Source organism: Poeciliopsis prolifica, unplaced genomic scaffold (assembly GCF_027474105.1).
Source record: "Poeciliopsis prolifica strain line A6 unplaced genomic scaffold, Auburn_PproV2 SCAFFOLD008, whole genome shotgun sequence".
Classification (NCBI taxonomy): Eukaryota; Metazoa; Chordata; class Actinopteri; order Cyprinodontiformes; family Poeciliidae; genus Poeciliopsis; species Poeciliopsis prolifica.
In genome coordinates, this window is record NW_026562383.1 from 2733868 (window position 1) to 2749693 (window position 15826).

Sequence of the window (15826 nt, forward strand, 5' to 3'; positions counted from 1 at the left end):
AATTGATGCAACAACAAAACCACCAAAATGAGGTGTCCAGGAGACATCCTGACCAGATGCTAGAATCATCTCTACTGAATTATCTATGGATTGTAGAAGCACGTGCAGCGCAAGCCTCTCTCTGGGTGAGGACATTTCTCGTCGTATTTCTAAGGAATTGAGTCACTATACGCAGGAAAATCACTTTGAACGCTTGCGTCAGGTACCTCGTTCTTTTGGTCTTCTGTAACTCTGGTAAATCCATTGTTTTGCTTTTCTTTCTTTTCCACAAGCGAGTGGGGTAACATCATCAATAAGGACACATGATGTGACTAGGATTGACACCTCATTGCATAGGAAATGAATGGAAAGAAAGTGATGTCACCTCCAGTGTGTTGGTCCCGTTAGGCTACCGATGGCTCAATAAATCTTTTTCTAGTTCCAAGAGATTAACCAATCCTTAACTCAGCCACTTTGTTCTCTACATTCAGTAACACCTTACATTTTGTTAAAAATCGACTTCCGTCATCTTACTTCAAAGTTCCTCTCAGAAGTTGGCAACACAGATGGCTTAAATCTAAATTTTATGCAGAGATTCATGAGACAAGAACACAGGGTTTCAAAAGCAGCATAAGTATTTATTAGGGAAGGGATTATGGTGTCACTACAATCAAAATACTCATGTAACAAGTCGCTACAACAGACAGTATGGCGGAAAAGAAGTGAAGCACAGTGGAGAATCTCTCGTGAACAACAACTCCACAATTCTACTCTCTCCTGTGAAGACTACAGATGCCGTAGCGGCAGCAGTTGTGGAACAGTTATGTCAGACTTACACGAGTTAAATCTATAATGGAAAGAAAGTAAATATTGCCTTCACAGCTCCAGGATTGAGAATAGTGTTATACTGAGGACCACACCAGGATGACTGACGAGTTTAGTGAGCGACGTCTGTAATTCCTACAGTTTGAATGCTTCTGCGACTGACACAGTAAGCATGGTGGGGTCAGTTAATGGAGAAATAGAAATCAGATTGCTTAAATCTAAACAATTTCATGACTTCAAAAGGTACATTCGATCTGATTTATTCCACAATAGTTGCAGTTGTTAGTTGTTGAAAATAAATTAAAGATACAGCAGATTCAGTCATGGAGAACAGTTCTTCTTACCCAGCTACAATTAATCTTGAAATAATACAGCACTGTTCTAATTGTAGCGGTGCACCAAGAAGTTGGCCCAGGTTGACTTAATTTTAGCCGATCAGCCAATACTTATATATGAAACTGATCTTATCTAGCTTCGCAAGGATGTGAAAACGTTTTGTTCTTTGTGAGGCCAGACAGTCCTGCCCACAAGCTCACATCAGAGCATGCGTGGTGAACTGCAGTCACCAAGCTTTTGCCAACTTCAGTGATTTTGATGCTATATTTTGCCAATTTTCCGACAAAAAAAAATTTGAACAGTCAAAACTGGAATCAGGCTTTTTGAATATCGATTGATCGGCAAGAAACCTGCAACTGGTGCAACCCTACCTAATGGCAATGCATAGATTTCTAACTAAAATGAGAAACCGAGCCAATTTCTCTCAACTTTCATCAAAATCTGTTAAAGTCCTTGACATTTGCATAATTTTGTTGCTCAAAAAAAAAAGAAAAAAGAAAAAGAAAACACTCCTTCAAAAAGCAGGGAACACCCTGATATACAGTGCCAGTCAGAACTTGACATCCACCCATCATGGGTTTGAACATCTTCAATTTTAGTGTTCCAGGGATGCGTTTGAACCACAGTTTTTTCCAGAGTATACTGATTATACAGCAAATGTTTAAAAACTTTCCTGGATAGTTAAGTTTAAATAAAATGTGAAAAACATGATTTTGTTTTTCTGATCCACATTGCATCAAAACTCCAGAGTTCAAGGAAAAAAAGCAACCAGTAATATTTGCTTATGCAGATTATATGTGCTATGGACCATGTGGACTAAAGAAAATCCACGTTACATTCAAATTTGTGCACTTAATTGTTTTTTTTTATAAACAGTCATTCCAACAGACTGAAACAATAAAAGCTCTGAATTATTGTGGCATTTATGTGCCTGATGAGTGGATGTAAACTTTTAATCAGGACAGTAGATCAAAAGAGAGAGAGAGAAAGAGAGGTACTACTCTGATATAATAAAAGTGACAGAGGGACTAAACAGGAATGAAACTAAAACATTCTAAAATGAATCAATGTTAGTATTCAAATAAAAACTAAATAAATCATAAAAATGACAGAACAGAGGATTATCCTTTGGACATTTTGGTGCTTCCTCTTGTCCTCTCATCTTCATTTCCCATAGTTCGGTTAATAATTTATAAACATACTACATAAAATTAGCTCCAGCTTCACAATTCACCTACTTTACCTCAAACCTGCTACCAGAGTAAAAAAAAAAAGAAAAAAAAAAGAAAGAAACAAAAATTACAAGAATCCACCTTAAAATAAACCCAACATTCTGACTTTATCTTCTAGCTGGAAATGAGAGATGTTAGTGTCTTACCCAGAACCAGTACCAGAACCAGAATTGGCCTGCTGTGTAGTTGCGCTACCTGCAGCATACCCTGTATCGGCACTCTGTGACGTCGCCAAAGAACCATCCAGCCTGCTGGACGCTTTGTTTCAACGGAATACAAAAATTTGGAATTGTAAGTGTCAGCATTTATTTCTTTTTAAGAGGGAGATTAGCTACTCCAGAACTCTGCGTGTGCAAGCCTCAGATGTTGTTGGATTGGATGGGGTCGGGTCGGGTCAGATAAGGTCGAGGGCGAGGTTCCGGATGACGCTGAACGCTCCGAGGTCAAAGCCGCAGATGCTGAGTAAGCCCCTGTCCTCTGTGTCTGCGATGGCGTGGCCGATGGAGGTCAGGCCGCACATCACCAGCTTAGAATCTGTGCCTGACGCCTGCAGTTGAGAAGGAAGAGAAGAATGTTTGAAAAACACCCATAATCTCCGGGCTTGTGGGGGGGTAGGGAGAGGCCTTTTAAAATGAGCAAAGGCCGCCGTTAGATGGAGTTCTGCGTGTGGTGAAATTAAAGACAGCTCAGTTGGCTGTGAATCTACATTTATGCTTCATGCATTAACATTCTGCATGGAATTAGACTGACAACTTTTGCAGCCCGAATTCTCCGAGACACTAGGGGCAGTGTAGTGCACCTTTGGCAACAGTAACATGTTTAGAAGAGGTGGAAAAAGAAAACCACACAGTAAAACCACAGCTAACAATTATTTTGGTAATCGATTATTTGATAAGTCATTCTCATCAATTAATCGGATAATATTTTTTATGCAGTATTTAGTATAAATAGAACTTAGACTTATCAACTTAGACCACAGCTTTTTTGAAAAAGATGCAGCAAAATAAGTCGCTTTTGGCCACAACAATAGCAAAAACACATCACAACATCCTGGAGGGACACATTATTCTGTTTACAGAGAATTTACTGTTAATCTAAAATCTGAGACAACTTTGTAGAACACATGTTGCTGATGCTAGCAGCAACGCATTCAAAAGTACCTTAGTTGCACTGAAACGCTTCAGCTGACATAGTCAGGTAGAGAAGAACTGAACGAAGATCAAAATGTCTCACAGAGACAAACCTACATGTCTGTGTTTCTTCAGAGACTCCACTGGGCTGGCTGTAAATGTCCACAGCGGGTTGTTGGTCAGAATGATGAACATGTCTACAGACTTCCCATTTTCTGTGGCCCATGTGACGGGAAGGGTGCAATCTGTGCTGCTGCTGGGGAACTGGAAGAGAAAAGTTCAGCAGAAACATCTGCCATCAGGCTAACTATAACAGGCAACAGTGGTGGGGTAGAAAAAACAAAGCCAGGGTGGGAAATTAGCAAGTTTTCAATTCAGACAGGAGAGTGGCACTCAATTACCATAAGTGACCTGCTGAGGGCAGCAAAGCGCCTCGGTTTCTGCTGACATGTTGCCCATGCATGGCACTGAGTGCAATTTCTTCTTTCTTCTGCTTTTTAATTGGTTACATTTAAATGTTTTTGAGCAAACAAACTTAAATGTCAGACAAAAATGTCCAGAATTAATACAAAACACAGTTTAAAGATGATGCTTTAGATAAAGAAAACCATCTAAAGTGATTGTGCCTAGGAATCAACAACTGGCATTAAGTTTTTGGACGAAATAATAATGAATCTTCTACACTGGAGGAATTTTGACCCATTTGTCTTTGCAGAATTGCTTCAATTAAGCAACACTGAAGTTTTTTTTAACGTTTAAGTAAGTAAGTAAAGTCTTTATTATCATTGTAAATTTCCATACAGTGTTCACAAGCACAATGAAATAGGGGCACAATTTTTTTTGCTACAAATATATCAAATAATCAATCAATAAATGACAGAACACAGGATGTACAAAACAACATGACACCTAACAGTGTTTATTTTTTGACTAACAAGATATCCACAAATTATGCAGTCGGGACACTGCAGCGACATATTGCAGATGGAAAAGAAAGGGGAAAATGTCTTAAAGGGAAGCAGGAACCAGAAGAAGAGGACAGAAACAGCATAGAGATGACCAGTGGACACACCAGAGGTCTGCTTCTACACCTGCAGAAAGAGAGAAAACAGCTGTACATCTTACCTTAACCAGTTCAGCAGTTACTTCTGCAAGAGACATATCTGCAGAAAGAGAGCATGGAACCACAGTACCCTCACAGAAGGCCAGGACGTGCGTGTTTGCTTCTGTCCGGGCAAAAATCTGCAGCAAACAGACATAAAAAATAAATTAAAAAAACAACCAATCTAACTCTGCCTCTCTTCAGTACATACAAACGAAATTCTTCCGTTTGATTTTGTGATGTCACTTTCCCCGGCTAATGACCTCTGAGGGGCCCTGTGGACCAACATGGCGTGCAAAGAATTTGCCAGAAATTCCCAGTATGCGCCCAGTCGGCAGACGCAGCGGTTCCTTCTGTTACAGTGTAAAGTCTCCCTCACTCTGCTCCAGGCTCACCATGGTTATGGCTGCAGCTGCAACCGCCGTGCTAATCGCCGTTCCCGGGACGATGCTGGTCAGCGACGTGCCCACGTCTACAGCCACGACAAAGCGCTTCCCGACGGGCTCCACGTTCTGAGGAATGGAACGACAGTGGCCATGTTCTCAGTAAGAAGCAGACGGCTGAGGAGGAACTCTGAGACCCAGAAAACTCACCAGAAAGCTTGTGTAAAAAGCCCAGTCCATGGCTTTGAGGATGCTACTGTCTGCTTCCCACTTTGTTTTTCCCTGGAAGCCTTGACCTCGTTTATAGTTTTCTGAAGCCAAAAGGATGCTGAAAGGGTGGATGTTGGCCTGGAGGGTTGAAAATGGAAACGTTTTCACGTGCAGCGCAGAAAAACGGTGACGCCATTGGAGGATGTTTATGGCGGTACCTTCTTTAGCGACGACTCGTTCTGAAGTCTCTCGCAGATGGTTTGGGTCTCCGCGCTCCGTGGCTCAAGAAGTTTGTTGGACGTCATCTTTCCCAGGAGTTTAAGAATGGAATGCAGACACATCTCCTTCAGCAGGGCACTCCACACCTTCAAAGAAAAAAAAAAATGAAGAAATAACGTTTATACAGACATTTTGAGATGTTTATGTTTTGAGGTACAACTTTCTCTTTACTTTACAAAGTACCATTTAAGCGGCAAAATTTAGGTTTATTTGATATCGTCACCTTCCTAAAAGAATGGTTCATGTAATTTTCTTATCAACAACCCTGACCAGCAACGAGTGAGATGGAAGCTAAGAAATTTTATCTTTCGTCTGGTCAGTGAACGCACCATATCCAAGCACTAACAGAATTGTCGGTGTGGAAGCCATTTCTGCAAGAACAACACTCCAAGATGGCCAATTTCAACATCAGGGTTAGCTTGGATCCTGGCCATTTCAGTACTTCATTGTTTGATTCTTTCACGGTTCTTGGGTTTTCATAAAGTATTTCTGCCAGTTAGGAACCCGATCCAGGAAACCCGGTGGTCTTCTGGAGTCAATGATAGACATCATTTGAATCTAGTTATTTAAATGTTGGATTGAACAGTATTGTACAGTGTTAGCTCTCAAATACATTCATAACAGTGATTTGTTAAGTGATAGTGAACGTCTACTGGGGGCTTAAAGCCATTTTTGGGGATGCGGATGACATTTTGAGATGTTTATGTTTTGAGGTACAACATACACAAATCCCCAGGATTACAGCTCCTGACCCAATATTGAGCTTCATGTGCTGAAGTTTTTGCTGTATCTCAAAAACTAAAGACAAGTAAAAAGGGAAATCCTCATCGCTGGATGCGGATTTTATTCAAACTCTATTCCAGCTTACTAAGTCCGTTGCACCGTATCGGCTATAAAACTGCTTCATTGTTATAAAACGTGTAGGTTGATAAATCTCTGTTACATCTCCCCTTTCTATCTAATTTGTGGAAACTGCAGACGTGGCCTCACCTGATGAAAGTGTCAAAGAAAAGCAGCATACTGTACCTGTTTTGACCTTAGGTGGTCTGTAAGCAGCTGCTCCCTCTCCAGCTTGTGCTCCTCTATTAAACCGCTGACCTCCACTTCGTCACAGCTGTGCTTGACCTTTTCCAACACTTCCAGATAGGAGAGCACTTTGACCACTTCCTCCGATTTCTCCTTGTCCGCGTAAGCCGCCTGGACCTCCTTCCACCCTTTTGTTACATATTTGCTGATCAAGGCAACAGCTGGAAACACAAAGAGTTGGTTGTCACTATTTAACAGTCAAAACGTGGAACGCTGCTGATGTCTGACGTTTCTCGCTCACCACAAGCGTTTAACGAAAAAAAAGCAGCTCATTGTTTTCAAGCTCTTAATACTATAATGTATTTCTAAGCAAACAATCGGCTATGTGAAACAGCTGATGCAAAAATGGTTCACATATGCTTCTTTTGTCAAATTTAGCTTATTGTTTGTGCTTTTTAGCCTTTATAGTTAAAGAAAAATGATTGAGCCTCTTGCTACAAAAGGAAACTTGTGTTAATTATTGACAGGGCCGATCAACTTTACATTATCTCTATTGATATATTGCATTTCTATTTCTAAATGATCCATTTTGAGAGACGTGCAATATTGCCCTTAGAGACACTATGCAGTGAAGGAGCACAAGCTTTTTTGCAAAAACAAAACGACATTCTGAATTTTTGTTTTTTACCAGTAGCTGCGTTTACATTACAGATGTGTGCAAATCTTTGTCAATATTCTGATAACGTAAAATAATTAAACAAATAAAATAATCATAGTACCTTTGTAATTGCGTTTTTATATGAAGAAGTTAAATTAAAGTCACACATGAAGCGATTAATAATAAAGGCACAGACGGAAGAAAGCAGTTACATGAACATGCTTGTAGTTTTTGCCAGCAGTAGCGTCTGGATGTTGATTATGTGATTTGATGTGAAAAAAGGTGTTTCTCATTGCAAGTTTTGTGAAACATGCATATCTTCATATAGCTGAAAAAAACCCCTCATCCTAGTGCAAAAAGCTTTTCATTGAAAAACTTTATAAGACTGAAAACAGGCCAATGTCTTGTTTTTGAAATTGTTCTTGTTTTGGAACTTATTTTTGTCAATTCAATTTGCGCAATTTTCTGGTTAATGGAGATGCAGCTGGTGTTTTGCTACAACAGGCAGCAGTTCCAAACTCCACACAGGGTGCCTTTTTTTGTATTTTATTTTTTTAATTTGAGCGCCTTTGTTCCCAAAATGTCTGCCCCTCACTCACCCTCTGTGGCCGGTTTGGTGTGCGAGAGCCTCAGCAGGTCTTGGTGCGACCAGCCCTCTCTCTGTTTACACTTGGTCACCGCCGCAGCCAGACTCAGGGCGTCCTGCTCGTTGTACCAGTCGGACACGGCCTTCCTCAGGGCGCGCCCCCACATCCCGCACTTCATGCCCTCTTTCAGCTCCTTCTTGTACTGGACGAAGGAGAACAAGTGGGCCGGGTCCCGGCAGACCTCCCTCAGGGCTTTGAAAGCCGCCTGCCTCGTCTTCAGCTCCGAATGCTGCGAGCACAAGGCCAGGGCGAAGAGGGCCGGCCCCGGCCTGACGGCGCGGCCGCCTTGGGCGAACCGCTTTGCCTCCTCCACCGCCTCTGCGCCTCTCCCGTCCTGCAGCAGCGACAGCAGGGCTCCGGCGGTCTCCGTGGAGACGCGGCCCTGCTCTCTGGCGGTGTAGATGTCTCCGTCTGAACCGTAGCAGAGGAAGCGGCACAGTCTGGTCTTGTCGCTGATCTCCCATGAGCCCTCTGCGCCTGTCGAGTTCAGGGCATGATTACTGGTAGCGTTTTCTGATGGCTCCATTGCTGTGTTGGAGAAGGCCTGGGTCAGAGGAGGGCACAATAAAAATGATTTACACGATGTCAGGTGAAATAACTGGTCAGCGTCTCTGATTTGGTTTGTGGTCGTCGCATACTTTTACGTTCGGATATGTTGCTTATTTTTAAAGTTCTACTTTTTAATAAGTACAACATACCAGAGCCGACCAAAGAAGAAATTATGTGAGTTAAGCAGCTGCTTAGGACACACATACCACCAGGGGGCCCCCAAGAGCACAATAAATGCTTTGGTAATTTTTTTAAAGGAAATAACTGAATCCAAAAGAAAATGAAGGGATTAAAATATTGCAACAATACAAACTAAATCCTATTACACACTGAATAAATATTTCTAGATTGTTTTTATAGTTGTTAGACAAATAATAGGTTAATCTTAATGCTGCTTGCTGCGGCCACTTTTAGGAAAATGAAACAAATCAAACTTGCTGACTTGTTTACTATAAATTTTGTGTTCATCAGTTGATGTTACTTTCAAGTGATTAAAATAATGTGACGTATTTAAATACCGCTCTGCATCTCAATATACTTTTTTCTTTTAGTTTGCTAGTCTTGCACGGTTAAAATCAGCAACCAAAATAACACCAGTACGATGCAAATGGTATTAAGTAAGTCACGCACATAGAGTAGCTTAGGAATTTTAAAACACAGGTGGTGTTGACATGTTGATAAGAAGGGCCCCCCCAACTGAAAATCTACATAGACCCCCAAAAAGGCTAGGGTCGGCTCTGGCACTTACATTGGATGTGCCGTTCAGTGCAGAATTTACATTTGTTGTTTTTTTTTTTTTGCCAATACCAGTTTCTGATTTTTTTTTTTACTAAGGTCTACCATAAGACCCATAAGAGAAAAACAAATATGCTTTGGTGACATTTTTTAAAGAAGAAATAACTCTGAATTCAACAAAAAATAAAGGGATTAAAATATTGCAATAAGATAAAAAAATTTGTCTGCAACCTTTATGTTATTTTTATGAAAACTTTTAAGAAGAAATCGTCCATGCTGTTGGTTGATGAGTAGAACCAAAATAATTGCAGATTTTCTTAATGAATTGATGAGGAGCAGGATGTGCCATTTCACTCAGGTGCATCTCCACCAAGCACATGTTGAGATATTAATTTACTTTCTCGTTGAAAATGTGTGTGTGTGTGTGTGTGTGTGTGTGTGTGTGTGTGTGTGTGTGTGTGTGTGTGTGTGTGTGTGTGTGTGTTTGTGGCAGGGGGAGAAACAAGAGTGTATTCATCCTGCTAAATAGCCGGAGCTGCCACATTCCGGGAGGTTGTCGCTGACTTTTACACACTAGCATCGTTTCCTCGCTGCCTCCGAGCCCTGACGGAAATAGATTAAAGCCGATTAGATGACTTGATGATAGACGAAACACAGCGAGGAGGAGCCACACTGGAGATGGATGAAGGCTTCGCCGTTCCGAAGTTGTCAACTTCAGAGAGCCCACCCTGCTAACTAGCGTCCGAATCTATGCTAAGCTAACATTCCCAGTCCCAGCTCTGGTAACTAACCCAGTTAACCAGGCAGCGGAGAACCGAAGCTTTGCTCTGATGGTTTGGTTGGTTCAAATGTTGAAAATGAAAATAATAATAACAATAATAAGCTCGTACGAAACTGCTTTTTACGGTAGTTCTGTCGCGACACATATGCCCCCTACTCATAACAACAGAACAAAACAGCCGAGCGCTTTTAGCCGCGGTCTCCTTTATCCCAAACTATGAGATCAATCTCAGCACTTTCCATCCACCTTGACTCCGAGAGCGGAGCTAGCAGGAGGCTGGTCGCCCTCCAACAACACCGCCCGGTTCACGGCCCACATATGATGCTGGTCTTAAAAAAAAAAATAATTAGCGATAAATTCTGAACAAATACTTACCAAGAGGTATTTGCACAGTGGGAAAGTTTTGATGCAGCCTGATGGAGCGAGGCCTCCCCTCCGGTTGGCAGTGACGTAATCGGGGGGGGGAGAAAGAGGGTGGGGCGCAGTGGATGCTGGGATACTGTCACATACTACACTACACACCATCTTATCTCTCGCTCTGCCGCTGCCTCTCACTTTCTTTCTCTCTCTTTCTCCCTCCCACTCTCATAACTTCATGCTTCTGTCTGTATTAGGACTTTGTATTGACTTTCACTCATTTTAGTCATCACATTTATACCTGACCCAAACAGTAACCCTAACTATTGCAAGTCAATTCATAACCATACCTTTATAAAAACATAAATAACACCATATCTCTACACATAACCTCAAATGCTAAAAACAAAAACAAAAAAGCCTGGCCAAAGCCTTCCTACAGAATTCTGCTTGATTCTCATCTCTCTACAATGCTTCTTCTGAACGTTCTCCCATTGAGCTTGATTTCTCCGGTTGAATTACAACCAATCAGCAAACAGTGAGAGGAGTTCTGAACAATGACATTGATTTATGAGCTGTTTTTGCAACTACTAAAACTACTGCGTATGGCCTGTGGCAATAGTTTTAGCAATGGCAGCGGAAATGAAGCCCTTTAGTTTGTGTTGGCCTCGCCTCCAAATATTGAATTAACATTAACAGCCTTGTTCAGCTCGGAACCTTTCTCTTCTCGGGGGAGGATGGTTGTTCACATTTCAGGGAATTTCTGGAAAGCTTTACAAAATGGCACATTACATACAGAGTCCATGTTTCCATTAAGCAGCAGTTTCTCAAGAGCCCAGAAACCAAACCTTCTTTATGGAACCAAGCATAGAACACGTGGTCAGTTTTTACCAGGCTACCTATTAAACCTAAGTATAACCTACAAATGGGTGCAAAAGTGTCTGTAAACAACATTTTCTCCAATCTTGCGACACATTCTCAATTGGATTCAGATGTGGACTTTGACCAGGACAACACATGAATATACTTTGATCTAATCATTGTGTTCCAGCTCCGGCAGCATGTTTAAGGTCAACGTCCTGCTGGAAGGTCGACCTCTGCTCCAATTTGAGCTCTTTTTCAGCTTCTTACAGGCAAAATAGATAATAAAACAAAATCATCTGTAAAAAAGTATGTTTTATGTCTCATTTACAATAATTCATGATGTCGATTTCTAAAAAGATCAATTAAAGTTGATTTGTCTGGGTACCTCAGATTTGGCCTGGTAGGACTGAAAAAGTCATTCTGTATTTAGACTTTTAGTTTTAAAGACAATTTAATCTCTGGTAGATTATTTCTCTCATCAAACTTTGATTTGTGAAGTCATTGTTTTAATATCAACATGAGTAATAAAACAAGTTATGGAATCAGGTTGTACATTAAGAAAATGAAAAATAAAGGCAACAAGAAAAAAAAACACTGAAACTGAAAGAAAGAAATGCCAACAATGTGAGTTTTTTTTATATACAGAAGTTGCCAGAAAAATTCACTCTAAGTATGGTTAACCTCCACTGAGCTACTGCGCTCCGGCCACTGGGTGGCAGTAGCGCACCAGATGCAGCATGAAGGCTGCACTTTTGTTACCTCCACGCAGCTGGTGGCGTAAAAAAATCACGTGATTTATCATGAAATAATCCATGTGCTACATGATGCATACAAGACAGGACGATTTCACATTTTCACAAATACTGTTATAGTGCAAGCTTAAAAAAATACATTTCATTACAAGTCATTTGTGCAGACCAATAATAATAACAATAATAATAAAAAACATATTTACATTCTGTCCCTGACAGAAGCTACATATTAAAAGCAAGAGCCTTATCTCTGCTGCTGACTCGTTTCGGTGTCATTTTTCACAGCTCTCTCTCTCTCTTGTCTAACAGAAATCTACTGTGAAGATTTGAGGGATGAGGAAGTGCCTGTGCAGCACTTTGACCCGCAGCCCTTTGTCAGTCTGTCTGGGCAACACTTCAGACTCTCGGCAGCACACACTGAGTCAGTCCTTGCTCACCAGGAGCAGAGGGTTCACTTTGAAATCCTCCACAGGGCTCTTTATTCTCACAGCCTCGCGCTTTTTCTTAAGACCTCTGTGTTTCGGAATGGAGTTAATAAAGAGTTTGTACGGCTCTGTTTCGGTAAAGCGTGGGAAGGAGCAGTTCTCCATCAGGATGAAGACCTTCCTCTCTGCCGCGGCGAAGCAGGACGACCCCGGCTCTTCCAGACTCTGTCTGATTGTTTCTCTCGTGTAGGAATCCAGATTCACCTACAGACACAGCACATTGGTTACATAGAGCTACAGAAACTGCAAAAGTTGTCTCACTTCACTTTGTGCTGACAATTCAACAGTAACCATGCTCCCTTGACCTTTTACCAAACAATTTTTTATGAGTATTTAATGTGACAGACCAACACAAAGTTTCCAACACAATTTCGTTTGATTCTCATCTCCCTTCAGTGGGAGTTTCTCCCACCGAGTTTAATTTCCTTGGTAGAATTTCAACCAATCAGCTAACAGAAGAATTTCCAATAAGCTTCATAGTGACGGTTGGATTATTTTAGGCCCAATCTACATGGTATGAGTACACTTTAAGAGTGACATTTAATTAGGGGCTTCTTTATTTAAATATTTTACCCTGTCAATGAGTAACTATCCCTTTACTTTAATCCGTCAAAATACAATCCAGTGCAATCAATGTCTTAATAGATAACTAATTAGCATAGTTTAACCTCCCAATGTTCTATGAGGGTCTCAGAGGTCTGTTAGAGAACATCAGTGACGACATAATGGCCCATTACGTTGCCCTTATCAATGGGAAAGTTTAAAGCAGGGTCATGTTCTCAAAACAGTATGCCAAGCTTGGTTCAATCCACTAACTCAAAATGGAATGAGGATGGCGCAACATCAAACCTACTAAGAAATGGCCGTCCAACGAAATGGTAAAGCCGGTTAAGAAAACGATAAATCAGAGAAGCAGCAAATCTGATGGTGCTGCAGAGATCCACAGGCTCAGCTTAGAAGAAGGTTGAAAGAAAACAAGATTGGATAGGAAACCTGTTAAAAGCTGAAAAGTCTCAAAATGTCGGTTGATATTCAAAGTTACTTAATAGCTGCCAATAAGACTAACAATTTTAATTCCAGCTAAAGGTGATCCTGCAAAGTACCAACCCACACATCGACATGCCACAGTTCTGAAAATGTTATTTGAAAAAGGAAGAAATTGAAAATTATGAATCATTTTAGCCATGATTGACTATCAAATATAACTCCACTGAACAATGTTGATCTTTGTTGTGCCTTTACCTAACTAAACCTTCAAAGTTTATGTGTATATATACATTTGTATGACACTGTACATTTGGTTGCATGAGTCCACATCAGATGAACCATCCTCACCTGTTTGGGGGATCCCTCCCTGACGAACTCTTCATAAATACTCGCCGCTATCTGTGTCCGCTCCTCCAGACTGTCAAACGACCGGTACTCCTTGCAGGCGAGCCAGAATTCCAGGTTTTCCTCACAGAACTCCAACTTTAGAAAATCCCGAAAAGCACTTCGCCCGCCTTTTTACAGAAAAGAACAGAGCTGCATTATGAAGACGGCAGTAGCCAACCATGACATTGGTTCTGAACTGCCTGAAAGAAGAAGGAAATTACTTTTCTGGGAAAGGACCGTCTCAAGGGAGTCTCCCAACGTGTTTGTTTCATATGTTTCCTGTCTGCAAAGAAGGAGAGAGCGGGGGGGTTATTTTGTGTCCATTTTAAAGATGGGCACAAAATAAACCCCCCGCAGAAGAGCAGCATTACACAACATTAGTAAAAAAATGGCAAAAAGACAGCAGATCTGCATCAATGGTAATCGATTCATGGAAATCTCAATGTGATATCTCCAAATCAGAGTTGTCCAAGGTGCCTAATACAAATTACAAAACGTTTACCAAATAATTGAAATCTTGAAATAGAACATTTTAGGTACAACATAATGTATTTTAACATAATAGTAAAAATCAGTACAAACATTCAGTGACCTTTTTACTCAAAAGCTGACTTGGACACATCTCTCTTGCACACTTAGTGTTTTTGAATAAAGAGTGACTCATAACCAGATCTTAATGCTTGTCGTAAGATTTTGAACCCCGAAGTGTTTATTTGCCATATTTGTTGTAAGAAAAAGAACATGTGTTTCCCACATGCCATGAAATTTAGTAAATAGTTTCTATTTACTAAATTTCAAATAGTAAATATTTCCTACAAGTCTAAATTGCCTCTTTTTCAAACCCTTAGTTTAACATTTGCAGCTGTAAACAAGTTTTACTTTAGCTGGACTGGGGACAAAAATGAAAATGTGGATTGTCGAGGTTACAGAGCCTTGACTTAAACCAAGAGTACGAACGCACAATAACCAGCCTTAAAGCTCTCCAGATACAATGCACTTACATTTTCTTTGCGTCCTTCACGGCTTGGGGCTTCTTCTTAAAGAATCTATACATGGTTGAACTGAATCACCTCAGGAGTGAATGATTCTCAGGGTGTGCCTGATGCGGCTCAGTCCTCTGAAGAATCACTCCAACATCCAGTCAGGTCTCGGATGTCTATCGTTCTCCAACGGTTTTCAGTCCGCTGACTGGGTAACTAGACCCAGAGCATCGTGCAAATGCATGTCTTGTTAGATTATTGGTTACAGAATGATATCCCTTTGTTATCTGCCTCCAAGGAGCCACATGAATGCATGGATCTAAGGATCTGCTCTTTCTTGTATGTTAATTTTAGAACACACCTTGCCACACACCCACTACATTCCTCATTCTTAGAAGCGTAAACTGATTGATAGTCGTCTGTGTCAATTGACTTACCTTTCAGGTCTGTGCTATTTTTAGTGTCAGGTTACTATTTTTTTCTCAAAATTCCAGCTGTCTCTTTCATTTTTTTGTTTGTTTGTATTTGTTTTTCTTATGTCAAACAATTTCAGAGAATTGAGTTTTAGTTACTGCAGACCTCTGCTCGCCATCACGCCTTCACGTTTTGTGCTGGTGGCGGATCATAGCCAGGTTTTAGGTAGACATTTAAAACGTTCGAGGCCGTTAGCTTGTGCAGAAATGGGACTCTGGTGTGATTTCAAACCACCACAGCCGAGACAAAGAGGCAGGATTCTGAGTGCCATTTTGATGCTTATGAGGCAGGATAGTTGAAGTCATTTTCATTTTGCTCCTTATCAATATCTAGAAAGTCTTCAAAGGGCCAGTTGTGCCTGAACGCATTAATAAATCTGCCTGCCAAAATGATAAAATGTTACAGCTGTCTCTGTGTTGGACGAGTACTTCTTATGTAATACTTAACGTTTTTACAAATTAATTTAATTTGGCACTATACATAAAAAAATAAAAAGCAGTTTTATTTGATTTATTTGAAGTTATGCAATTTCCAGCCATGTAGTGCCATTTCATAGCATAATCAAGTAACTATTTTACCTTTGGTTTTTATAAAAGTGAACCAAAGACATTTGACATAAAAAGACTGGAGTTTCCTGCTAGAAGTGAAAACAAACAAAACAAAAAGAA

The 15826-nt window shown here is 40.7% G+C and overlaps 2 protein-coding genes across 3 annotated transcripts; both read right to left on the reverse strand.

Moving 5' to 3' along the window:
* Positions 1–596: 596 nt before the first annotated feature.
* Positions 597–10317, reverse strand: ro60 (Ro60, Y RNA binding protein). 2 transcript variants are annotated; one of them, XM_055032990.1, is made up of 9 exons: positions 10248–10317; positions 7760–8351; positions 6503–6723; positions 5416–5562; positions 5198–5335; positions 5000–5116; positions 4628–4744; positions 3620–3766; positions 597–2919 (listed from the first exon to the last, which is right to left on the reverse strand). In XM_055032990.1, exons 2-9 carry the CDS (start codon positions 8331–8333, stop codon positions 2767–2769), a joined length of 1614 nt encoding a protein of 537 aa, XP_054888965.1. In that variant the 5' UTR covers positions 8334–8351; positions 10248–10317; the 3' UTR covers positions 597–2766. The 2 variants fall into 2 exon arrangements, with proteins under 2 accessions (XP_054888965.1, XP_054888966.1); XM_055032991.1 differs by lacking the exons at positions 597–2919; positions 3620–3766 and adding an exon at positions 4281–4593 and having other exon boundaries at positions 4696–4744.
* A 1324-nt stretch (positions 10318–11641) lies between these two features.
* On the reverse strand, positions 11642–14980 carry LOC129361852 (regulator of G-protein signaling 21-like). The gene is made up of 4 exons (XM_055033003.1): positions 14706–14980; positions 13926–13987; positions 13666–13832; positions 11642–12534 (listed from the first exon to the last, which is right to left on the reverse strand). The coding sequence occupies exons 1-4, from the start codon at positions 14756–14758 to the stop codon at positions 12268–12270; spliced, it is 549 nt and encodes a 182-aa protein (XP_054888978.1). The 5' UTR covers positions 14759–14980; the 3' UTR covers positions 11642–12267.
* Positions 14981–15826: the final 846 nt, after the last annotated feature.

What these genes read in the sequence shown, in the direction of transcription:
- LOC129361852 (XM_055033003.1), bottom strand. Translation starts at nt 14,758, where the DNA reads ATGTATAGATTCTTTAAGAAGAAGCCCCAAGCCGTGAAGGACGCAAAG. An exon ending in GACGGTCCTTTCCCAGAAAA is followed by an intron (nt 13,833 to 13,925) that starts GTAATTTCCTTC and finishes TTCTGTAAAAAG; the next exon opens with GCGGGCGAAGTGCTTTTCGG. An exon ending in GGGAGGGATCCCCCAAACAG is followed by an intron (nt 12,535 to 13,665) that starts GTGAGGATGGTT and finishes CTGTGTCTGTAG; the next exon opens with GTGAATCTGGATTCCTACAC.
- ro60 (XM_055032990.1), bottom strand. Translation starts at nt 8,333, where the DNA reads ATGGAGCCATCAGAAAACGCTACCAGTAATCATGCCCTGAACTCGACA. An exon ending in ACGAGTCGTCGCTAAAGAAG is followed by an intron (nt 5,336 to 5,415) that starts GTACCGCCATAA and finishes TCAACCCTCCAG; the next exon opens with GCCAACATCCACCCTTTCAG. An exon ending in CAGCTGCAGCCATAACCATG is followed by an intron (nt 4,745 to 4,999) that starts GTGAGCCTGGAG and finishes TGTTTGCTGCAG; the next exon opens with ATTTTTGCCCGGACAGAAGC.